The sequence below is a fragment of the Aethalodelphis obliquidens genome, unplaced genomic scaffold, assembly GCF_003676395.1.
Source record: "Aethalodelphis obliquidens isolate GAN/ISIS:26980383/991018 unplaced genomic scaffold, ASM367639v1 scaffold37, whole genome shotgun sequence".
NCBI classification, from domain to species: domain Eukaryota; kingdom Metazoa; phylum Chordata; class Mammalia; order Artiodactyla; family Delphinidae; genus Aethalodelphis; species Aethalodelphis obliquidens.
Window position 1 is genome coordinate 9,243,311 of NW_020837981.1, and position 26,007 is coordinate 9,269,317.

At 45.3% G+C, this 26,007-nt stretch overlaps 1 protein-coding gene across 2 annotated transcripts in view; it reads right to left on the minus strand.

Annotated features, from left to right (window-relative positions):
• The window catches only part of LRMDA (leucine rich melanocyte differentiation associated), a 1,115,615-nt gene that overhangs the window by 495,125 nt on the left and 594,483 nt on the right, over positions 1-26,007 (minus strand). For both annotated transcript variants that reach the window (XM_027129784.1, XM_027129785.1), the window contains 3 exons: positions 21,795-21,921; positions 10,844-10,983; positions 189-306 (listed from right to left, as the gene is read on the minus strand). In XM_027129784.1, coding sequence (XP_026985585.1) covers positions 189-306; positions 10,844-10,983; positions 21,795-21,921 — 385 coding nt within the window. The remainder of the gene's footprint in view (positions 1-188; positions 307-10,843; positions 10,984-21,794; positions 21,922-26,007) is intronic.

The window sequence follows — 26,007 nt, forward strand, 5'->3', positions numbered from 1 at the left end:
GGGTCACAGGAAGACCCAGTTTATACCCAGTTCTACTTCTTGTTTGGCCAACAGTATATCCATGGATGAAATCCTGGTGTGAGATTCCTCCTGCATTCTGAACACATAGGAGGACTTCCTCCAGGGTCAAAGAGTACCCAACAGGTGAGGCATAAATCCTTGCAAAGAACAGTCAGTAGAGGGCTTACCTTGGGCTTCACCACCTTCATGAACGCCCCTCTGACCAAAGCTTCCTCTCGTTCTTGTTTGGTTACTTTACGAGCATCCAGAAACTTCAAATTGGGCAGCTTGTGCAGAACAAAGCATCTGGAAGAGAACAGTCAGAGGTAACTCAGAAAGACTGGGGTGACAGCCTCAAACTTTCATGCAATTTGTCTGATGAGCAGGAAACTACACCATTAGGTCTTCAGAAGTTTAGACCTTGGTTCCTGCCTCTCCTCTCTTCTTTCACAAAGAATGAATAACCACTCTTTGGGGAAATCCAAATGGTTCTATTTTACACAGATATACAACTAAACTTTCAAAATATACACCAATGGTTGCTCTTGACTCAAAGGTAGATACACACACACACACACACACACACACACACACACACACACACACACCTGGATTAGCCAGTAAGATCCTATCAACGTGCTTACCTTCTACCATTCTGAAAAATGGACCCAACATCTTTGCTACACAAGAAGTTCTCAGTGAAAATAACCTACAACCTGATCATACCATTAATGTCATCTGGATCATTCTCATCTCTGAGATAACAGCAAATCTTCATTTTGAAGCTGAGACAAGAAACTTTAATTTGCCATCAAGATAATAATAATAACCTGGACAACTTTGGGATAGCAGTAAGAAACACGTATAGCTGAGAAATGCTCCTTGAGGAATCAAACACGGGTCTTGAGGACTTTTGTCTCATCATCACTGAGTTACTTCTACACTGGCACTATGAAGATTATCTCCATCAAGGAGAAACAAGGAGAGTTGGTTTCTAGGGGATATGAATAGCCCCCAAAATGCTATATGGTCTCCATCCCCCTGGGAAGTGTCTTTGGGATCCATTACGGCCTCCAAGGATAACCCAATGACTGACCTCATGTGTGATGAACTATCAAGCAGGTGTATGGAGTTGACAAGAAGACTTGCCTGGCCAGGAGACAGGTACATAAACATATAAATGGATATATCAAAGATACAGACACCTGCCTATACGTCTCCTTCCTCAATGGTAGTCACCAATCCAGATGCTCTCCATCAAGCCCCCATACTCCATCAATCAAAGGAGCAATTGTTTAGACCCTGTCCTGCTTAGGAAGAAGAGTTGAGGACCCAACGTCAAGAGCAATAAATCACTTCCATGGGAATCTGACTTTTTCTCCCTGTACCCAACCTCCTCCGTACCCACTCATCTTCCAAATCCCAACCTGCAGGAAGTTTTCTCCTGCACCCGCAGCCCGCATTGCTTTCTCCTTTCTCAACACTCCCAGGAGGCATTTTCAGCACCCTGCAATTTAACATTTTATTTATTTATTCTTGCGGTACGTGGGCCTCTCACTGTTGTGGCCTCTCCCGTTGCGGAGCACAGGCTCCAGACGCACAGGCTCAGCGGCCATGGCTCACGGGCCCAGCCGCTCCACGGCGTGTGGGATCTTCCCGGACTGGGGCACGAACCCGTGTCCCCTGCATCGGCAGGCGGACTCTCAACCACTGCGCCACCAGGGAAGCCCCCACTTTATTGTTTTTTAATTGCTTTGCTGGTGTTCAGTTAATGTCCTCACCTAAACTATAAGCTTTTTGAAGGCAGGGACCAGGTTTTTTTTTTTTTTTCCCTCACCCTCACACCATTTAGGAAAGTAGCATTGGAACGGACTCCATAAAATACCAGTTCATTTCAGTTGCACAAATAGTTCTTAAGCACCTACTACGTGCCAGACCCTAGGTATACAGAGCTGATTACAACATGGTTCCTGCTCTTAAAAGAGGGTCTTAGTGTAACGAGGAAGAAAGACTCACCCAAAGAAATTAGAAATCAGCGTAGGTAAGTGCCAAGTTTGAGGTTATACACAAAGTAGCTTTGGGAGCACAAAGAAAGAGGAACAGGAAATCTCAAGAAGGCTTCAAAGATCCAAGCCCTAAAGCAGCCCAAGCCCTGAGCTTTTTCTCAGTACACATGTTACTTGAGGTGTGTAGCAGGCCTCCCTCCTCAGCAAAGCCTTGGGTTCCCAAGGCCAGCTTCCCCATTCATCAGGTGGTCTCACATCACCCCATGGCCTCGCATATGCTTGCCCAGGTAAAAGATTTAGCTGATCACTCAGGTGCCAGAGACAACAGCTTAGAGGGCTCTGATCACAGCCTTCATATTACTCTTTTTTAAAGTCAAAATACTCTAAATTCTCTTGTGTATCCTTTTCCTCCCCTGAAACTTCCACACCAACATCTGAGGTCCTGGAAATTTGACGATCTACTTCCTGCTTCCTTCCTGGCCTCAAACTATGCACTACCTTCTTTCCTGCTTCTCCCTGAGCGTTTCCCTCTCCAAATGCAGCCTAAGCTTACCCTAAATTAGAAAAGCTCTACAAAGGCCCAAATGACCTTTCTATCCTCCAGGAGAACTCCCACTGGCCTCAGTCAGTGTCAGAAAAAACTTCCACCTTCTGCTTGTAGCAGCAAAGTCTTGATGACAACAGATTCTTTCAAATAAAGACATGTACAGATGGAAACAATATGTCAGGAGTGACGCTCAAAGGAGTAAAGACACCCACTAAGTGTAGGGTGGGAAAAGATGAATATTCAGGGGAAGAAAACATCAGTATTAGAAAATCAGCCAGTGTTTAATGATGGAATGAAAGATGTCTTCACAGGGCTGGCAGGAACCACGGTGACAACAGACAGCACGTTGTCATTTTGCCCCACTTTGGATCACAGCCCTGAAATCAAAGGAGAGAGAGAGAAGTGCTGGCTTTTAAGCTAGTTAAAAATTTTAGATGACAAAGAGCTGCTGTTTTCAGAGCACTCTTCTTTTAGAACCAAAGAAACACCCATGGAATAGGCTGCCAGTCACCCCTGAAACTAGAGGTGACTTGACTCCCATCCTGTTGGCCAGCCTGGGGTTTCCAGGTGGTCGATGCTTAAAGATGTTTGAGAGGCACTAGGAAGGCCTGTCCCAGATAGTTCAGTCGGAAACTCAGCTCAGGGCCCAAAGTTCGTCTCTTAAGAGATGTCTTCTTTCATTTACTTACAAATTCACTCACCCAACAAATAATTATTAAGAAGCTACCACCTGCCAGGAACTGCACTAGGTACTGAGAATGAGGTGATGCACAAAACAGACAAGGTCTCTACTCTCAACGAGCTTATATTCCAGCACAGTTGTTCTCAAAGTTGAGGGGCATCAGCATCCCCCAGATGCCTTGTTGAAACACACATCGCAGGGCCCCACCCCTAGAGTTTGTGATTCACTACATCTGGAAGGAAGTCTCAAATTCACATCCTAGTAAGTTCCCAGGTGAGGCTGATGCTACTAGGCCTGCTGCGAACCACTGTGCAAGTGAAAATAACATCACGAGGAATAACAGTTTTGGAATTATGAGGTTGGTAAGGCCACCAAGGGTCTCCTTTCCAGTTCTGCTAATGGTCTGTCCTGCTCCAATGTCTGTGGTACCCAGCGCCCAGACAGCAGCCACATCTACCAGACCTTCCTGCCCCTTGGTGGTTTGGAACTGGCTCCAAACATTACTGCCAAGAGGTAAGTCCAGTGGGCTTTCTGCCTGCCTGTCCCATTCTGGTCTTGGGAGATCTATTTCCCTTTGTTCTAGGTCATGTCAGGGTGTCAAAAGCTGCAGTTTCAATCCTGAGTATAATACAAGTTTGCCATAAAAATACAAGAGAGGATTCCCGAAGCCACAGAATGAAGGCTTTTACAATATCAATTCAACCCTTGTAAATTTAATCCAGGGTTATTTGTTGCACCAAAATCTCTTTACTGTGATGTATTACTTAGTTACTGGGGTTATCACAGCCATATCCTAAAGTTGCACAGTACATAAAACATTTCAGTTAACAATGCGGTAAGGTTAACTCCCCCAGATAACCTGCAATCACCAGGGCTAGTCCAGATGACATGCCTCTGTCAGCTTCCACGAGCTATTGATGGTTCAATCAGTTTGTTTTGAAGGTAAAGTACAACAAAAGGGCAGTAAACTTATTCAGACTGTCAACAGGGGCTATTGGGAATGGGGCTTGCAGGTAAGTAATTCTGGGTGTTTTAAAGCTATTATCAAACAGCAATGGTTGAAGGAAGAGACAGCTACTAATAACACAGAAGGCAGCCATCATAAACCACTTTATGGCAGAAACCCCCGTCTATAAATCCTGCAGCACCCGGAGACAGCTTCAGATTTATAAAACTGCTTGTTAAGCCAGGGCACTGCTTAATGAAAAGAGATCTGTCTAAGTTCTAAGGCTCAGGTCCCCTGCTCCAGAGGGCAATGCCAACTTTCCTGACCTTCCCAAGGTGGCTGGGAGAAAGCCGCAGGGCTGGGAGGGGTAGGGAGTGAAATCAGGGGCCCTCCTGGCTGTGATACGGAAGGTGAGGTTATCAAGAGGAGACCAGGGACCCTGGGAAGTTGTTCAAAGACCCATCTGTCTCTGTCTGCTAACAGATTCTCCAAAAGTGAGAGCCCCACACAGAGCTTTTCGGGTTCTCTCTCTTTTCATAGAGGATACTCCACTTCCTGAAAGAACTTCTCTTAGGAAGTAACCGGTTACCTACAACTGGTAGGGGGGACAAAAGGAACAGCAGAAAGGCTTTTTTGTTTGTTTATTTGTTTGCTCCCAAATCAATTTTCTCTACCGAAATCCCGAAGCTCTGGCATTTTTCATCTAGACTTCAAAGGGAAGGGAGGATGCTCTTGTCTTCTGCCCACATCTGCTTCCCCGGGGGATCCGGCTGTTCCCCAGGCCCTCTGCACAGCCACAGGAACACCAAGACAGATCTCCAGTGTCTGCTCCTGGGGCTGGCTGGCATGTTTCATCCTCTGAGGAGACTCTACTCAAGAAACACCACATTTCCAGATCCTGAGGGAACTGGATGTGGCGTCACTGGGATTTTCCCCACTTCCTTCCTTTTACAGCACTCAATGCTTCTTCCTATTGCTTCTTGCTGCCTTCCTGCTCCCATGCACGGGAAGGGGGGAGACCTGGTGACTGGTGCCCCACCCGGGGGCCCCGAGGGCAGCAAGGGTGATCCATGAACTGCTCTCAAACTTTCACAAAGCTTAACAGAAAAGCGTGGACGCGCCAACAAAACATCAAGCTTCTTTGCTCTGGACTGGATGATATCAACCCAGTTTGGTTAACACTGCTTACCTCATGCTGATCAAAAGCACTGATCAACAGCTAAACGTCTCTGACGAATTTTGAAAAGTCAGCAGCGGCTTAAATGCGGCTTATGGAAGAGACCAAAGTTTTCAAGTGTTGGGGGGCGGGGCGGGGGGGGCAGTGGACAAAACGACAAGAGGGAGGTCTTCCCAACAAAAAGCGTGGGGACTAACGGGGCAGAGGGAAGAGCCCAGGCTCTGGGCTTCGCTTGCTGTGTGATCCTGGCTCAGCCTCTGCCACCTTCCTGAGCCTCCATTTCTCCATCTGTGCCCTGAAGGGAAAGGGCTACATGCTGCCCCCGCCTCTTTTAAGCTTTAGCTGGCTTGAATTCCATGTGCCTCCAAGTTAATTTACAATAAATGCATCCATATCCTCCTTTCTTATTACTCCAATTTCCTTGTCTAACCACCCCTTCACATCTCCAGGTGAAGGAAACCGTGAGGAAAAGTCAATAAAGACCACAAAGGGATGAACAAACACCGTGCGTGGAGAGATGACAATGCTGTCTAATGAGTTGAGGTGAGCTCACCTACAGCATTAATGAATGCCTGACAACCGGCCAAGGCCAGCTGACTTCCCTCACCGTTCACCGGCAGCACGTTTGAAGTCTCAGTGCAAACAATACACCCACAGGACAGACCAAGGCCCTCGACAGAGGGTCACCAGCAATTACGCTGTGGGCTTCTGTCACTTTGATCTCTGGGCCGTGACCTTTGCTTTCTTGTGATCTTCAAAGCCCAGATTGCAGATTAGCTGGAAAATGCTCACTGGGTTATGTAAGCCACGAGTTTTACAGCTCCTCTATGGCTGGGAAATGCTGGTAGCCCAAGACGGCCAGCAGACGATGGCAGGTCCCTCCCTCCCTCCCCTTGGCTGAGTGAGACAGACACTGGGCAGGCCCCAGGGCTGCTCCCTGGGAGGCAACAAAGAAAGGGTGTCACGTTTTAAATAATTTCAAGTTGTAAGGAATACAGACGGGCCTACTGAGGAGGAGGGAGGAAGGAGAAGCCAACCAGAGATTGGAGTGGCAGGAGAGAATGAAGGATTTAGTGACAGAAGGATTTAGTGGAGGAAGGGGCACTAAGAGACCATGAGACCAACTCCCTTATTTGATGCCTGAGGTCTAGCACTTGTGCACCATTGACTTCCACTCTACTGTCTCTCCTGCAGTAAGAGGAAAGAAAAGAATGACAAAGGAAGACAAGAAATAGACCGTCCTGGGCATCCAAGTTCCCCATACTTGATTTACTGTCTGGCCAGTATTCAAGTCCACCGGAGGCCCCAAGGGGAACCTTCGTACAATGGTGGCCCCCTGGCTCATCTCGGCTTCCCCATCCTTTCCTGCCCCAGTCCTGAAGGCTGCTGGATCTTCAGGTCCAGCACCACCATTCAACATGCACCTCCATTCAACATTCATTCCAAAATAGCAGCCCACTGTGTATACGTGGCAAAGCAAGGGCAGGTTTCAGCGCCTGTAATAACATGGTGAGCTATAACAGCTCACCACGTTAACAGCTATGAGCTGTGATGAACGGCACAGAGAAACCCCAGGCCCAGTTCAGTTCCTGCCCCAGCAGGACCAGGGCACCGCTCAGCAACTTGGGAGCATGTTCACGCTCACTCACGGATTTAAGGGGCCCATTCTACTGTTGGGACGTGTGCCAAGAAAATCCAACTGGGTGCACAGGGGTAAGTGAGGAAGGAAAAGGGGTGATGTGGGGGGGAGGGGAGGAAAGCATCAGTAGAAACTGAAGCAACTGTGGGTCCATTTCCAATAGCTCCATAAATCTGGTCACTTCCCATTTCTGGTCCAGTGGTTGTCCACCATGTGACCTGAAACTGGACTGACCTCTCTGAAATCAACATATCTCACGGATATGAAACAAGAGACGTACTTGTTTTGATGTATGGCTGGGTGACATATTATAAATATTACATCACATAACCACAGAGGATGCCAATCAATGTGAAATTTTTTTAGACAGCACTAAATGAACCATGGGTTCTTGCTTCTGAATATACTCCTTTAAGGCTCCTACTACTGCTTAAATGATTAATAGAAGACATATTGTCAGAAAATGTACTTAAAGTGAAAAACAGTAAACTGTAGAAATATCATTCATTTTTTAAGCCATTTTCAAGTGAAAATGTCCCATAAATTTACATAGAGGCCCTACTATTAGGCTCTGGGTAACAGCTAGAAGGAAGGCTGACCTCACGCTTTGGGGATGAAGGGCCAGGAAAATATTTTACCAAAAGGAAACAAATGGTGGCTACACTGTTTTGTAGAAACCCAAATGCCACAGGAACTCAGGATTCAGAAGTCTTACTGTGAAACTCTAAAATTTCTCAGGGACAAATGAAACACAGACTCCAGGATGAACAAAGCAGGGCTGCTGACAGACCACTGAACAGAACTCCCTCATCCACCCATGCATCTCACACAAATGCACGGGTGACAGTGCTCGTTAAAGCAGAAATAAAAAATAAGTAAAAGAAATAAAAAATCTAGAATTGCTAGAGAACAGGCCTGCCGCTCCACTCAAGCATCAGAGGCCGTGCAGTCGATGTATAACTGGATGGGCCCACATTGAATGTTCCCTACACTGTTCTTAGTTCCTGTTTCTCTCAGAGGGTGAGCATTTTGCCGGTGTTGTGGGTGACTTACAGATTTCCTAAGGTAGTTCTGACCAGATGTGATTTCGGCTGTGTGTGGCCTCTAGAATCCAGCTCCTCATGGCAACCTTGACATATGTGCACTAACACACAGCCTCCCCAGCCCCAGCCCTCCACGGCTTCCAGGGGTTAACAGACCTGGAGTGGGGAAGGTGTGCTTGGAGGGTACCCAGGCCAGCCCAGGAGAACGATCACTGTTCTACAATCAAGCCCTCCCTAAAGAATCATGACCCAAGGACCAACACTTAGGTAGATTCTGCAGGATAGTTCCTTGCTTGTTAAGTGCATTTGTTGACATCCAAGTGGATCTAATTCTAAATAGGCAGTGGGCAGCCAAGGTGCCCAAAGGGCCCTGCATTTCTCTACAAGTACTCAGCTTCTCAGATGGAACAGTAATTTCAAGCCACCTCCTGTTAACAGTTACCAAGTCCCCATTACACAGCCAGCGCTACTTTCCGTACTGATAAGGCTTCAAAGGGCAAGAAGACGCAGTCCTGACTTTCTGGAAGCCATTCTCTGGATGTCGACATAAATGAAGTAGTCAGAGAAATATACATGATGGAATATATAAAATGGTATGAGATGGTCAAGGGGGAACTGTAACTGCTTGGGAGGACCGTATCTCAGAACACCAGAGCCGACAGGGACTTTAAGTGTCCCTCAGTCCAGCAGTTCTTGACTGAGCATCAAAGTCACCTGTTGACTATTTTGTTGCATTTGGCACTAAATGAATCAAAACGCCTTGGATAATTCACAAGTATAGCCTTGGTTAAGGGTCGCTGATCTAAACTGCCCTCCCCATTTTAAAGGTCCCACTGGCAAAGCTGGACTCCACATCAGATCTTTTGATCTGACCCCTTACACCATGGATCTAAGTATTTTTTCCAATGCGACTAGTTACAATAACAACAAAAATAGTATTAGCTTTTCTTTTTCCTTTACAACCTTTTCTTTGAGACTGAACAGAGTAAGGTGGAGTGGGAGATTTTCCTCACTCTATTACTCTCATTCTAAAAAAAAATGCACCTACAGTTCATTTCACATATAACTCCATGAATAAGTGAATGAAAGAATGAATGTGTGTGAATGTGTGCATACACACATGCATGTATATGTACATATATAAAATTTATTGGGCAATTTTAAAGCATTAAAACCAGAAATCTAAAGAAAAAAGTCGAAAAACAGACGAGAATTTCCCAAACGATTACTGGTTTACTAAAAATGTTAACTGAGAGAACTTTCTTGTACCTCCTGACCCTTCCAAGAGATATCTTATAATAAGTTGCTGCCAGAAGATAAAATGTTTTAAATGACCCCTTTGTAGCTGAAATCAAGCTGTTAAATTACTCAAAGTTGATAAGAGTAACGTTAAAGAAGAAAATTAAGTTCTAAGTGATTAACTTAACAGGTTGATTTAGAAATTTTAATTATTCACTCGCTGGATATTAACCATATTTCTCCTAATAGAAATCATATTCAAATCGACAGTATCACATCCCAAATAAAAATCTTCATGAGGAAAAAAGATTTAGTGCATTTCTTTTGAAGTAGGGATAGAGCTTTATTCTAAGACGGCTTAAAAATAGTCTAAGATTCCTACAAAATTCTTCCCAGTAAAGAAGTACAGCTGAATTTCTGCTGTACTCTTGCTAACATGTATATGTATATGTATGTTTTTTTAACATACAGTGTTCAATAACCTTCACTATTTCTTACAGCTTTGCCTTTATAGAAAATGTATGCCCTCAACTACATTCCTTCGTGGGTCACCACAGATTTAAAAATCTGAACCCCAATAGAACCAGTTCCTCTTGAACCATTATCCTTTCTCCCCAATCCTCCCAAACTTATTTTCCAGTAGTCCTACCTGCCTTACATTTTCCTTCCTTCCTCCCTCCCTCCCTCCCACATTGATTCAGGTGGGGTGTTAATGAGAGCTCACATCATAATGGAGAGAAAAGCTACACTACACATATGAAAAGATCATTCAAAACATTTACAAAATAATCAAGAACAAGAGCATACAAAATTGCAAGTGTAGAGGAAAAATGAGTTTAGTAAAATGGGTTAGATCAAAAAGACTCCCTAAAGAGAAGTGAGTTTGGATCAGGTATTTCAAAGCAGATGGTTCAGAAGTTGAGAGAAGAAAAAAAAGCATTTCTACCTGGAGTCCATCAAATCCCATTGTTGGTGGACACGGAGGCATAGCTTTATAGAACAAAGCCATATGCCTCATAGGATTTCCTCTTGGGATTGTACATAAGCTCCCTAAACCTTTGTGGGAAGTACCCTCTCTCTAAATAGTGACTCAGAAGCAGACAGGAAGATCTTACCACAAGGAGCAGGGGCCAGCAAAAAATAGCTCATGGGTCTAAACTGGCCTGCTCCATGTTTTTGTAAATAAAGTTTTATTGGAACATAGCATTGCCCATTCATTTACCAACTGTTCACTGCTACTTACGCACTACAATGGAAGAGTTGAATAGTTGCGACAGAGAACATATGACCTTCAAAGCATAAAATATTTAATATCCAGCCCTTTACAAAAAAGTTTGTCAATGCCTGTCCTATACCACTCAACATCTTTTCATGTTTCTTGACTCTTGTTTACCCTCAATGAAGGGAGACCCTGGCTATAGGGTACCCAAGGGGGAAAGTTTAATACAGCATGAAGGGGTCACTGATACTTACCAGACATCTATGCACCCCAGAATATAATATTATCTCCCCAAAGATGCCATTTTTCCCTTCTCACACGATGCTCAAACCCCTAGATACTCACCTGTATCTCTTGTAGTCTTCCTCATCCTTTTCCAGGCTGACTAGCTCATTGGGACATGCCACATTTCCCAGCAGGCTGAGGTACTCCAGAGCTGGTGTCACTTCTGCCAGGTGATCAAGCAGGCACTCCAAGTCAGTGATGTGACAAAGGTTAAGGATCTTGGTCCAGAAAGACAAAAGGCTTAGCAAGGAGCACAGACCATACCTGACAGGCACAGCCTAGCAGCTGATTGAGTCCTGTCTGCTCCCAGGAGGAGCAGTGGGTGAGGGTTGAAATCAGCTTGCTGTGGGTGTCTGGCATGGCTAGTTTTTCCCTCCTACTGTTTGGGACACAGCCCAGCTTTTCTCTGGGCAGGTGAGGTTAAGTCCAGATCACTTAAGAAAGAATGAATGAGCTTAACTGTTTCACTGTACTTTTCTTTCCTATATAGTTCTATTTTTGTTTTAAATGATGAAGGGTAGATTCCACGTAGTAAAACAGTTTACAATATGCAGCTCCATAAAACTTTATTTTTTCTAGTAATGAAAGCAAGAAATTACTTCCAAAGCCCTCATGAGAAATATACTGGTTCTCCTTTAGGGAGAAATTCATCATTAAAACGTGGGAACGGCACGGACGCAAACAGGGATTAGCAGCATCCTTTACGATCTGACAGCCTCTCGTGGAGCTAAGCATTACTCAGTGGCCTCACTGGTGGCAATGAGACATTGGATTGGGTGAAAAGGAGAACAAAGCTAGGAGGAGAAGACAAACAGGACAGTGTTAGTGCAGCCAGGGAGGTCAGAAAGCATTTCCTGAGAATCTGTTGTGAAATCAATATTCTACGAAGGACAGAATGAAAAAGAAAAGGTGGGGCATAGTGGTAAGAGTGTTCCATGATCCATCCCCTCAGCGGGACCCACTGTTCGGTCAAGATAAACACTGAGACCCTAAACCAAATAAGGCAAGAGTCATACATTCAGGGAATTACAGGCATTGGGAAGGACTAGTCCGCATATCAGCTCCCAAGCCACATACAGAGAGCTGAGCCCTAGGCAAGCTGATTCAGCAGGTTGTGAACAGAGGCATGACTACCAGGGGCCTATCAATGAGAAGAGGTAGCCAGTAGCAGCAGAGAGAACGGGGTCCTTGCCAGCGATGCATGCCAGCAGAGCATACAGGGGCAAACACACGATGGTGGATGCAGCACACAAGAGTCAGACTCAGGATACCATTTCCAGGAGAAAATAAAAATGAAATAAAAGGGCTGCCCTTACTCTGTGATGATGCTCTCTAACCGTGGGATGTCATCCCAATTTTCTCATACTTCAGCTTGTCAGCTGAACTCCAAATCCAACCAATGTCTGAATCCAGTCCCTCACATATCTGCCAAAGGGTCACCACAAGAAAGCTCATTCTACCTCTAACAACCATAAGAAGAGAGTTTTTCTTTCCCCGGGGACTGAATCTTCCTCGAATTCCCACCCCACTGTCTCCATTTAGCTACTTGGGAGTCACAAAGAATAAGTCATTCTTGTCTTCCATGTGATGGCCCTTCAGATGGTTGAAGCTCACATATCTTCCTTCAACCTTACATTTTCCAAACTAAGTTCCTTCAAGCACTGTTCATACACAAGCTATGTCAACATCATATACAAGAACAAGCACCGGACCCTGGGAGGGAGCAAGACCAAGACAGTGAAAAGGCAAAGCTCACAAGCCCAAGGGGGTGTGAGTTAAAGAGGATCTGAGCATCCTCATCCAGTGTGGGCTTCCATCTGCCAACATCACGCCCCATTTCCTAAATAAAGACAGGACAATGGACAACAAAGTTATCGATCTTTCAAATCTTCAACCAGTGACATCCAGGAATGACCACAAAGGATCACCGGAATGAGGATGATGGGAAAAGGAACACATGGAAAAGATGAGAAAGGAGGTCCCACCAAGGAGGTAAGCTTGAAATACAGCAGGTTTAAGTGGTCAGGATTCAAAACATTAATGTATTTCATCACCCAAGACAAAACACACTTACTACTTCTTAAAGTTCAGTCACCACACTCTTTAAGAAAATCATTTAAATAAAACCAATTAAAATGACAGTGAACAAGTTCAGGGAAAACTTGCCTTTTCCAGCAGGTTCTATCTTTGGATCCTTCACAGTCATTACCAATACATTAAAAAAGGAAAAAAAAAAAAAAGAAAAGGAATCTTGCCAGTACTCTACAAGTGCTGCCCTTTGACCCAGGCAGAGGCACCTCAGGGGCCCCCGTGCTTTGGAGTGTCTTCCTCAAAAATTTTTCAGTCGCAGTTCAGTACCAGGACTGCCTGGGGGCCAACAGCATCATTCAGGTAGGATACCCCAGGCCTTCACTTGGACCTGCATGGGCCTCAGCCCCAGTCCTGGTTTCTCCCCTTCAAGGTTCTCTCCAATCCTCTGCCCCACACAGGGGACCCACTGGATGCTGCAAGGAGCACTAGGTCTCATGCCCATCAGGTCGTCCAGAAGCCTCAAGCCAGGTGCTAGTTCTAGGGGGGCAGCCAGACAGCTGATCACTCTTGCTTGCTGGCGCAGTATTTCTTTTGTGAGACTGCAAGAGAGTAGCCTGCCAAAACGGTGCTGATGTGTTGACGTGAGGTGATTAGAAGTATTTATGTGGACAATGGCCCTAGAGAACCCAGGGGAAGCCCTTTCTGCTATGGACGGCAAAGTCCAGGCCAAACCTATTACCCTCTTAGAGACAAATTCCTTAAAGCTTCACCTTTTCTTCATCTCCTTCATGAAGGTGAGAACATGAAGGAATGGAACTCAAAACTGGCAAGATCTTCAAGTTAGGGAAACACTGGGCAACGGAGTTGGCTTGAAGTCCCAGTCATGCCTCAACATTTGGTGACTAGTGATGGGAAGCCGTGCATTCCACCATCCAGGGAAGTAGGCCCAGTCTAATGTGAGTAAATCTTCGTACATAAACGTGCCACAGAGCTAACAGAGCTTGTGCGTGAGGGCTGCACGCTTACATAGGCCCTTTCCAGGGTCCCGGGGAGGCCCTGGTAATAGAGTCACATGGTCACACATTTTCATAAAACCTGCAAACGTAGGTTACTTGAACCGCAATCAGTTAAGAGCATTGTCTTTCTCTGGTAGGACTTCTTCTGTCACACTTCTGCTTGAGTAGGATGATGCTGGAGTAGCTGGAGTAGCTGGAGTAGTAACTCTGGGGACCTAAGAGGAAATGGTGAAGGAGTGGCATTGAATTAGGATTCAGTGGGGCTGTTTCTGTGGTTTGTAGTCATTTCTGTGTCTGTTACTACAACAGCACCAGTAGGAATGGCTTGCAGTAATATTTCTAAAACCCACCATGCTGACACACACATGTGGGGACCAACGTAAAAACGACGATAAAACAGTTAATGAACTTATCAATTCAGAGAATATTTAAGTTGCTGAGTATGTATACACACACGTACTCAAACACAACTAACTTGAAATGTCTTGAAATCTTTTAGCTCATAGACGAGAGAAATGTGTAAGAGTTTTCCCAAAATTTAGTAATTCTAAAACTTTTACCAATAATTCAGTGGTGAAATTACCAATAATGAATGGTGAAACTGAAAGAAACATCCCTAAATATTAAAAATAAAAATCAATTTTCAATTAGATGGAATTATCTACTCTCTATAGAAAACACTACAAAATTTAATTACATAATGAACTTATAAGGGAATCTGCAGAAAAGAAATAGAAAAAAGTTCTTATACAGATACATTTAGTATCAAGGAGATTGTTTTCTAAATATTTTAATGTGCAGTATCCGTCAACCTAAAAAATTTTTAATTTGCTTTGATGTATTTTTTATTCCAAATAAACATTCATCTTCATACCTAATTTTGCATTTGTAATTATAGTCTTTGCCTTTAAGAGGGCCTCCTCAAATTATGCAAGCTTCATACTCCACAAAATCTGGATCCACCCCTGAACAGGAGGCCATGGAGAGGCAGACTCATTCAAATGTCTTGATCATGGGAATTTCTTGGGCAAAGGGTCTGCAGGCTTCAAGAAGCTTCAGGTACCCTACGCCAATGAATCCAAGAAGTGCTGCATTCCTTGGAGCCGCAGAGCCTGCCTCCTTTAGGATATTTTGTGAGGCAGAAGCGAGTCCTCCTTCCTAAGCCTTCCAACTACCCGCTAAATGATCATTTGGGCCGGGCCAGGTGGTCCCCCCAAATCCACACTGTGAGAAATCACTAGCACCTACTCCGCGGGCGCTCTGGACCAGAACAGCATCATTATGTTGATACCACCACTGGAGGATGACACACAAGAAGAAGTTTTAATTGGTTTCTTCGTCTCCTGGGTCAGTAAGGACAAGCACAGCCCTGTCTTGCATGATTGCGAGCTCAGAGACAGAACTTGTCACATTCCTTTCTGTCAAGTCGCAGAGAAAATTAACCAGAGGCAATCAGTGGAGGGAACTTGGTGTCCCTGGTTAACCAAGACTACCTCAGTGGAGCCACTTCCAGAGATTCTCCGAAGGGTGGTTTCATTTTTTCTCCTTTTTAAAATGTGAAGCTATGTGGCACAGTTTCAACTCTCTCCAGCTGCGTTCTCAGCACACACCTGGTTACCCTCATCAAGTCTTCTCCAGAGTACTTGCCATTTAGACTTTTTTCAGTGTTGTCTACAGAAAGTTGCCACTGCAGAGCCCAGCTGTCATGGCTAGGCTTGCCAACGGAGATTTTCTGCAGAGGGCCCAAGATCAAAGCCACATCTTGCCTTGAAAGTTTGGAGCCCAAGGGAGGAGGGGAATCTCATGGTGTCACGTCCAGTTGCACAGGTCTGAAGCTGCTTCCCAGGTGAGAATGGGTACGTACATCTCTCTGTGCTCAGCTCCAGGTCAAAGGGCAGCACCTGTGACCACTGCGGGTATTTCAACCAGAGCTTATCCTGATAGAAGATTTTCAAATGCTAAACAGTCTACACGGCATATTAGATTCACACCCACACGTGTCAGAAATATTATCACATCCAGATAACAATTAAGAAAACTATGGTCAGGACTTCCGTGGTGGTACAGTGGTTACAAATCCGCCTGCCAACGCAGGGGACACGGGTTCGAGCCCTGGTCCGGGAAGATCCCACATGCCACAGAGCAACTAAGCCCATGCACCACAACTACTGAGCCTGCTCTGTAGAGCCCACGTGCCACAACTACCAAAGCCCGCATGCCTAGAGCCTGTGCTCCGCCACAACAGAAGCCACTGCAGTGAGAAGCCTGCGCACTGCAACGAAGAGTAGCCCCCGCTCACTGCAACTAGAGAAAGCCTGCGCACAGCAACGAAGACCCAATGCAGCCAAAAATTAATTAATTAATTTTTTTTAAAAAGATACTTCTAAAAAGAAAAAAGAAAACTATGGTCAAAGATCACACAGTCTCTAAATGGCCAAGTCTATATTCAAACCTAGGCCCTATAAAATGATACTTCTCGTCATTTCCTAACACAAAAAGGAGAATTTAAAACACTGAAAAATGAGGGGTCATATGCTTTTGTGGGATATCATAAGGTTCTGTCATCCAGCTGTGCTCTGTACCTCAGTTGCTTTTCAATTTGGGCTTATTCATTTAAGGCATCAAGGCTTTGGCTAACAGTTAAGTGTTCAAAGAACCTGTAAAGTTTTGGGGGTGTTTAAGTGATTTCATATATCTATATAAAATGCCACTACAATCTCTCAACAATACTTCCAAATGTGTAATACCCAGTTTACAGGTACAGACCCTTCCCCAAGACAACATGGTAAGTTGCTATGGGAACTCAAGTCTGGCCTTCTAACTCCACGCACTGGTCTCCTTACCACAGCCCAGGTGTGTAACATATAGCACTATTCTTTCTTCCTGTTGGCACTATAATTCATACTGTCTCTTCATACATGTGCTTAAGCAAAGAGAAACAGAAAATAAAGAAATGAAGTGTGATTTAAAATGAAGTCAGCTTATCACCTTTCCCCTACCCACCCCCAAAAGGCAAGTGGGAGAGAATAATTTGATTGTGCAAAGGTTAACTATCTATATTTTCCTGACATTTCTGTTGTTCCCTTATTTAGGGTTGAGTATTCAGACATGATATGGCTGAGACTGTCCATACTCATGGGTGAGCAAGAAGGAGAGAGTGTGAGAATATGAGTGTTGAGGAGAGGAAGTCCACTCCATGGCCAGTGACCACGGGACTAGTCCAAAGAAGCCAAAGGAAGGAGAGAGAGATAACCTATAAATATGAGATGAAGAGGTAGACTGGGACAACCAAGCTCTTAGGTCTACCAGAACAGGACCCCAAAGCTGAGGGCTGAACAGAAGTGGAACAAAGGGCTGGGAGATCAAGGAGGAAGTGTGCAGCTGGGAAGGTGAATTGAGAAGAAATGTGCCAGATGCTTGGTTTGGGTTCTGGAATCCCTCTCATATTTGTTCTACATTTGGCACGTGACTTGCTTTGGCCATGGGACAGCAACATCCATGATGCAAATAGGGCTTTAAAAGTACTTGTACATCAAGCTTTGCTCTTGGAGCATCCCTCCCACATGGAAAGGCCTGTGCTAGCCTGTTGGAGACATGTAGTCCAGCCAACAACCAGTACCAACCTCCAGATATATAAGCAAGGCCATCTCAGATCATCCAGCCAAGCCTCCAAATAACTGTGATTGCATGAGTGACCCAAGCAAGACTAGCAGAAGAACCATCCAGCTGAGCCCTGCCCAAGTAGCTGATGCACAGAATTGTAAACCAAAAATATTTGTTATTTTAAGCCACTAATTTTTGGGCTGGATTATTATACAGCAAAGCTAACTGACAAAGCCCTAGTCTAAGGCATTTCATGGAGTAACAATAGCAATATGGAACCTCATGACTGTTGTAGAGCCTGGAGTATTTCCATAAGTAGGGAGGAGAGTCAGTTGGCTAAAAAGGTCAAGTCAGGAGTATAGGATAAGAGAATGGCATGTAGTGTTACTGCTGCTTTTACCTGCCTTTCATCCTACAACTTCTTGGTCAAGTGCATGGGGAAAGTAAACCAATCTTCATGATCACACTGGTAGATCAGGGGAGAAAGACATCATGCTGCATCATGAAAAAGCTAACTAGTTATCTTTTGTATCTACTGGCAATAAAGTACTTACAACAGTGTAGCGATATAACTGGCCAGATCTACAGCTACACATTGCCTTCTGCTGCAGTCCCTTTCACATCACCATCATTGCTCCCTGAGCATTACTGCTCCAGACTGGAAAAAAGGACTGAACCAAGGAAAAACAAGAAGCCTGTTAATATCTGATGATAGCAACACTGAAAACAAAACTGTTATTCAGTCCACCTTATTCCTTTAAAAATGAGAAACATTCTGCACAGCAAAGGAATCCACCAACAAAACAAAAAGGTAACCCACTGAATGGGAGAAAATAATTGTAAATAATATTTCATAAGGGGCTAATATCTAAAATATACAAAGAACCCACACAACTCAGTAGCAAAAGCAGAAAGAAAACCAATCCAATTATAAAATGGACGGAAGATCTGAATAGACATTTTTCCAAAGAAGACATACAGATGGCCAACAGGTACATGAAAAGATGCTCAACATCGTTAATCATCAGAACCACCATGAGATTTCGCCTCACACCTGTTAGAATGGCTACTATCAAAAAGACAAGAAATAATGAGTGTTGGTGAGGATGTGAAGAAAAGGGAACCCTTGTGCACAGTTGGTGGGAATGTAAATTAGTGCAGCCACTACAGAAAACAGTATGACAGTTCCTCAAAAAATTAAGACTACCATATGATCCAGGATTCCACTCCTTGGTATTTATCCAAAGAAAACAAAAACACTAACTCGAAAAGATGGATTTCCCCCTTGCTCACTGCAGCATTATTTACAATAGCCAAGATATGGAAACAACTGAAGTGTCTATCGACTATGAATGGATAAAGAAACTGTGATACACACACACTCAATGAAATACCATTCAGCCATAAAAAACAATGAAATCTTGCCATTTGTGACAACATGGATAGACCTCAAGAGCATGATGCTAAGTGAAATAAGTCAGACAGAGAAAGACAAACACTGTATGATCTCCCTTATATGTGGAATCTAAAACAACAATAACGACATCAAGACCAAGCTCATAGATAGAGAGAAAAGACTGGTGGTTGCCAGAAGAGGGAGGGGGTGATGGGAGTAGGAGAAATGGTTAACCGCTTTTTTGTTGCTATTGTTTTTAGTTTAAATAAACTGAAAAAGTTAACTAATTAATCCTAAAGTGGATCCCTGTGCATTTTCAGTATATTCTATGCCAGGTTATGAAAATGAATCCTCTAAAGTGGGAGACAGTAATGCTTAGTAAGTTCACATGAAGCATGAATATTAGTAGAATCTAACCTAATTAGACTAACCAGGTAATCTGCCAGGCATCAATACTTAGTATCTCTTCAATTGTCAGTGGTAATAGAAGAAAGCAATACTATAACCTACGTATTTCAGATACACCGGTATCCAACAAATACTTTCCAATAATTGGTTATTACATAAATCAGTGGTTGATCAAAAAAATGGAAAATCACCCACTGATTCATCTGCAGACTGGGATTGCATGAAATGACATTCTCTCACGGCTGGTATGCCCTTCTTTTAATTGTTTTGCTCAGGCTGGTGCTAAAAGGAGCTTGCATTTCTCAGTATGTACCAATTAATACTACAGAGAAGCGACCAGGAAGTGTGCTGAGTGAGAAGAGGAATTGAGTTTGGGATTAGCATTTGTACAGCATTTGCTGTACAGTCCTTGTGACTTCATCTGTGGGCTGTTAGGGAAGCCCTTCTCACTGTACCATTTTTTATATTGCCTTCTTGACAATATCCCAGGGCAGAGGCAGCTGGTTTTATAACTATGCAGAAACCTGCTTTGCTTATGTCATCACTGTACTTTGATTCCAACATGCAAAATAGTTTTTCACATATTCCTTTTTATGAGTTATTCTGATAGGCAGGTGAAAGCTGTAACATCACACACACACAACAATGTGAAACAGGCTCTGAGAACATTACTTGACCATGGCCACACAGTTAAACATGATTAAGCTGACTCATGAACCCAAGTCCAACAACTCCAATACTCTACAGTGACGTGGGACACAGGATATGAGCATTGGGGTCCATAGGAGGAACCGTATCATCCAAACTCTAGTCTAATTATCCTTTTATTCTTAACTGATTTGAGAATATCATCCAGCTGATCATCCCAGACAGCTAAGGAACCCATAAGACACACTGACTGTAATAATTTTTCAAACAACAACTAGGAAACTTGGTTGACCAAAGAATAGGACAAGAAAAAAAAAAAATCCATCAACATTTCATTATGATAAAGACTGATATTTACTTGTAGGCCTTCTCCTTCTTCTAAGAAAGTACCTATTATTAATGGACACAAATAGCATATTTTACTGAATAAGGAAAATATTAACTTATGACTTACCATATAAACAGTGGCTAAAAATAATTGTGCAAATCAGTCTTAAAGCTGACATAAACATGTATGTTAATCTTAACATATTTATTTGGCTTTATTTCATACTCTATGGGAAAATGCCCCCATCCCATTTCTATTTCTAACTTACCATGTGAACAAGTGATTAAACCACACCAGGTCTGAAACACTCCATCAATAAAACAAGGTGACTGGACTTCAAGTCTGAAGTAACACAGTAAAATGGAACGAACTCTAGATCTGGCCACAGTTGAGACTGAATCCGGGGCCTAGCATCTTGTTAAATGTCTGGCTGTGGGCCTATATTTCACCTCTTTCCTCATCTAGGTAAATGGACAAACCACACCCTTCTCAAAGAGTTTGGAAAGAATGAAAAATAATACACTTAAAGTTACCTAGCATAGTGTCTGATCCACAGGAGTGCTCAACAAAGAACAGCTGATGATGGGCTTCCCTGGTGGCGCAGTGGTTGAGAGTCCGCCTGCCGATGCAGGGGACACGGGTTCGTGCCCCGGTCTGGGAAGATCCCACATGCCACGGAGCGGCTGGGTCCGTGAGCCATGGCCTCTGAGCCTGCGCGTCCGGAGCCTGTGCTCCGCAACGGGAGAGGCCACAACAGTGAGAGGCCCGCGTACCGCAAAAAAATTCCCCGCCTAAGCGAGCTGGCACTGTGCAGGCATGGAGGTCCACAACTCTAACCTGGAGGAGCTGTGTGGCTTACACTGAATAAAGGTTCTGATTCCTTTCTTAGCCTCACTACAGAATCCAGAGCAACTAGTCCCTTTGAGTCTCATCCCAGGGTGCTAGATCCTCCCCCTAAGGAGAAACCACACAATAGAATGGCTCTCCTCTGCCCTTCTCATCATCCTAGTACCATAAACACCCCAGAGGGCAGAGCTGGGCCAGGGCTTCCCACTTATCCTCCACCTGAGCCCCTTCCCCCTTCTCTTTGGCCAAAAGCATTCCCCAAGCCTGAGCCAAAGCCTTCCAGGAACCTCCCTGAAGGCCAAGGTTGCTTGGAGGTACTACCCCCTGCTTCCCACCAGAGGTCGCCCTCCCACACAAGCCTAAGCAAACAGAACCCGGCTTTGCCTTCTCGGCAGCAGTAACATTATTTTCTTTCTCTATTTTTATCTATTAAAAAGATTTCTTTACAGCCATAACTTAGATCTCTACACTAAAATGGAGCAACAGGAAGATATAATGGTGCATTTCATTTATGAATGACCTGTAATAAATTACTCCGAAGTGTCCCGAGTGCCAGGAGACACAACGCTTTGTCTGCCCACGGACTGTATTTCACCTGCTTTAATTTAGCTGACACATAAAACTCATTTGACATTTCGCAGGTATTTGTTGGGGGCGGGGGGGGGGGATGGCCTGCGGGAGGGGACCACTGCGAGGCCGGGAGGAGAGTGTGGGTGGCGGCAGAGCCAAGGATATTTGGTTCTTGTTGAGGGTTAAGGTGTGGAGCCTGGGTAACCCTGGCAACACGAGGTCATCCCCGAGCAGATTGTTGTCCAAGATGAGTTCCTCCAGGCTCCCGAACTCGCTCAGTCCTTCCAGTGACCTGCAATGACAAAGGCAACAGGAAAAATGATCCTGCACTAAATCAGGGAGGCCATTATGAGCCGAAATAAATATTTTAACCTTCCCTTTCAGGATTGGGAATAGTTTGGGCTTGGTGCCTGTCAGCAAAGTGAATGACAAGAATTAGTAGCGGGAGCCGGGGCGGGGGCGGCGGGGGAGAAGGGGCCGCTGGCACTCACCGCATCCTTCACGCATTGCCAACATGAAGGATGAGGGTCACTTAGTGAGTAGCCAGGATCCAAAACAAAGGGCTTCAGATACGGCCTGCAGGATAAATTTGTCAATGTCTTGTGCCTTCAGGCACCCAGCCTCAGCTGACCCTAACCTCCATTCCCAAGATAAATAACTCTGTCACAGTTCACCTTCATTCCCTGGACACAAATTTAAGTTGTCATCCATCATTCCTGCCCAGAAATATCATACCCCTCTTACAATAATAAATATAACTTCAAGTATCATTTCTTAGCGGTTCTCCTCTACACAGTCCTAGGAAAAAGCAAGGAAGGTTTCCTTTCTCTGCGTTCACCGCCTTTGACTTTTTCTCCCCTCTGCTTTTTTTCCTTACTAATCACTTAATTTGCTTCTGCCCAGTGTCCCTGTGGCCGCCTCAAAAGGCAAGATATCTTCGGAAGCACGGAATCACTCCAGTCTGAATGGCTGTTTCTTTCTCTTTCATGATTTGTTTTTGTTTTTGTTTTTGTTTGGGGGGGGGGAGGTGAGGTAAGGAAGGGGTTGCGGGAATTTCTGCCTCAAGGCTCCTGACTTGACGTTTACTGTTTTAATTTATGGAAAGTGGATTTCTCACTTCATTTCTTTGAAAAAAGTGCCGAATGCAGCAAATGGAGATGTCGGGGCAGTAAAGAAACAGGCATCGGAAAGAATTAAGTACCCGGCTCAGAGAGAAAAAAAAGTATCCGGGGAAAACAGCCCTGTTAATAGACGTAGCTGAAAGTTAACTCTTAAGGTTAGGGGCACAGGGCTGCTGGGGGTGCAGGCAGCGAGGGGCAGCTGTGCGCATGTGCCTGCCCGGTGCACGCAGATGGTAATTACAGAAAGCTGCCCGGTGGAGGGACTCACACGGCCACATGCTCCCAGCTCGTTCACCTGCCAGACCCAAGAGCTGTGCTGAGCTTGCACAGGCTGACAGCTGAGCTACGACGTTGACCAGAGGGTGGACTCACACAGGGTTGCCTGGCTGTTCTATAAAATGCAACGAATCGGGGAGATGTTGTCTAAGCTATTTATGCATTTACTGATGGCCCTTCCATCACAGATGCTCCTGCTTGCGTGTGCAATGCCGGTACATGTGATGTGACTGTTCAGTGCCTGTATGTGTGGTGTGAGTGTGAACTTGAGCACCAGACCTTTCTGAATACATCCATCTCTCCCTTGTGGGACCTGTGTCAATAGGACTCCAAAATCAAGAGGAGGTGAAAGATGCCTGGTGAAGAAGCAATTCAACCCCCAGACTCCACTGGGCCCAGAGCTCCACCAGCAGCCCCACTCCTGCCCCAAACCTCCAGGTGGTCCCAGCCACGGCCCAGCACCCAGACCACGTCTAATCCCGTAACTGACACTACTTGCACCGTAGCAGGGGGGCAATACCGCATACACTTGGGGTCAAGGGTCAACAGGGTCACCAAGTTCCATTTCCTCCTCCTCCTCTCTCTCCTTCCTCAGGTTTCAGGAAGGCAAAACAAAATTTATACACGTACAGTCAGGAAGGCCTGGGGTTTTACTTCTGTGCCATCATTTACTTGCAGCCTGAATTGGGGCATCTCAACAACCCCCTTGAGTTCCCTTCTTCTGTGCTGACCCAGCTCACAGGATCTTACAGGGAATACGTGGGAGAGGACTAACAACCTATTAGCAAATACTGGTTTCTTTCTTCTCCTTCCTCATTGATTTTTCTGGAAGCCCTGACCTTTGGTCAGGGGTGTGGGGGGTGGTTCAGGATGCAGGGGGTGGGCAGAGGAGGAGACGTGCAAAGGTGTGTAGTAAGTGTGGCTTCTGCACGGAAATGTCAAGCTTTCTTGAAGCCCCTTCCTCCTTGGGGGTTACTGAGTGCTGATCCCAAAGTGTCAGGACTATAGCCCCCGTTTACCTCAAGGGGAGTCGTGGCCACCTCCCCATCAGGGCACCTAACGCATGGCTAATCAGTCCTTTGTGCACGAACATCAGCTGGGCTCTGGTCAAAGGTGGCATCCAAATACACGTTGTCCCGGAGTTATGTTATCCAAATGTAATACTTTTATCATGAGAGTCAGCAAAGGGTTGGCAACTGGCAAGCAGAAGAACGCTTCCTTCCAAGAGTGCTTCAGGGGAGGCATAAGACAAAATGACACCACATGGTGAGGACAAAGCCGGGAAGGCTAGAAGGAGTGCCCCCAGAGATGCCTTTCCCTCCAGGGTGGGCTCTGGGGCAGAGCTCAAAACAGGAGGGAGACTTCAGAGAGCACTTGGGAAGCTCAGGCTCAAACCCCCTGTCACCTGTCTGGTTCGAGATCCTTTTTGCCATGTCATATTGTTAGCTGCTCAGTTAAAAGGCAGGTTACGGGGGGTGGGGGGTTGCTAATTAATAAATCCCTGTCTTCATGTCATCACTGGGGTGTGCACTTGGTGATTTAATCAGCTAAATTCAGAGCTGAGGGATTGGAGGGACAGGAGGCAGAGAGCGTAATGAAGGATAAAACTGGAGGGGACAGGATTTCTGGAGCTTGGCTGGCATGTGGAAGGCAATAAACAGATGCTTGGAACGTGCTTTTCGTTTTTACTTTTAAAATAAGTTTATTTTTGTGTTATTGCTATTGTTGTTGTTGCTGCTTTCCTGGAAGGAGATGGGGAAAGAAATTATGTGGGTCAATCTTTGAGCTCATACCCCTATATACAAGATGCCTGCAAAGAGATGTGTGCTATTAAATGACAAGGCAAAAAAGGCTGTAAGGGTCCACAAAGATCTATGCTGTTCAAGGGACAGCTATGGTAGCTACAAGAAAAAGATGGCAGGACTGGAATTTCTCCCCTATAACCTTGTGTGTGGACAGCAAAATGCATCCCAGACCCAAGAGCCCTGGTGGAGGAGGTGAGTGTCATTCCATGGTCACCCACCAGCTTGGCTGGCTGTGGCTACAAACGCCTGAGGGGTGGGCTGGGAAGGCCAGGCAGGCCTGAGTGCCACGGACAGGGTCTGGACAGGGAGGGCAAGGCACAGCCAGCTGGAGAGAGGTCTTCCCGGCCCAGCAAGGAGATGTCAAGGGCAGGCAGGGAGACCCGGTGTGCGGTCCGATCTGTGCCAGGTGGTTTGCTCTGGAAACCTAATCAGCATCTCCAAAGTGCACTGCAGGCTGCCGGCCTCCGCTCCACCAGCGGGAAAGCTGCCCATTATGTCACCCACAGGTACCATCTTGGTTACCTTGTTCGCAGGGCTCCGGCTGGGCTCCCCTAGGAGCCGCTGCAGCTGCTGGGAGAGTCCTAGTGCCTTTTCCAAAGGCACATCAAATGACAAAACATCACAATGCATTCAACTCCAGCAGATTCAAACAGAGAGAACTTTTAAGTTTCCACTGTAATTAACCCTATCCTCGTTAAGATAATTATGATCAAGCTTCCTGTCAGAGTTAATATCCCAGCATCATTGCCCGTGGCTCCCACTCTGCCTTCATTAGCTTACAAAAACAGTGGCGCTAAACAGGCCCCTCGCCCTCTGCAAGTCAGGCCAGTGCTGTGAGCCTCACAGAGGGAGGGACCTCAAGCAGGGCAGCAGGGCCTCCTGGAACCCCAATCCCTTCTGCTCCTGGGTGGGCGCACACTCAGTGGCCTCCATCCTTTCCCCAAAAGTCATCAGAACAGGGAAGGAGAAGGGCCCGGACCAGAGCAGGGCTGGGAGGTTTGGGCAGAAGAGGTATTCAAATGTAGTGTGGGGCTCGAGGGACATTGTTCCAGCTAATGATTAAGAACTCTCCAGACAATAGGGGCTTCTTAGATAATGGGTGAATTTCCAGGATGTCCGGCCCCCTTCCGAGAAGGAGGGAGATAACAAAATGTAAAAAAGGTGTCTGTCAAAGAC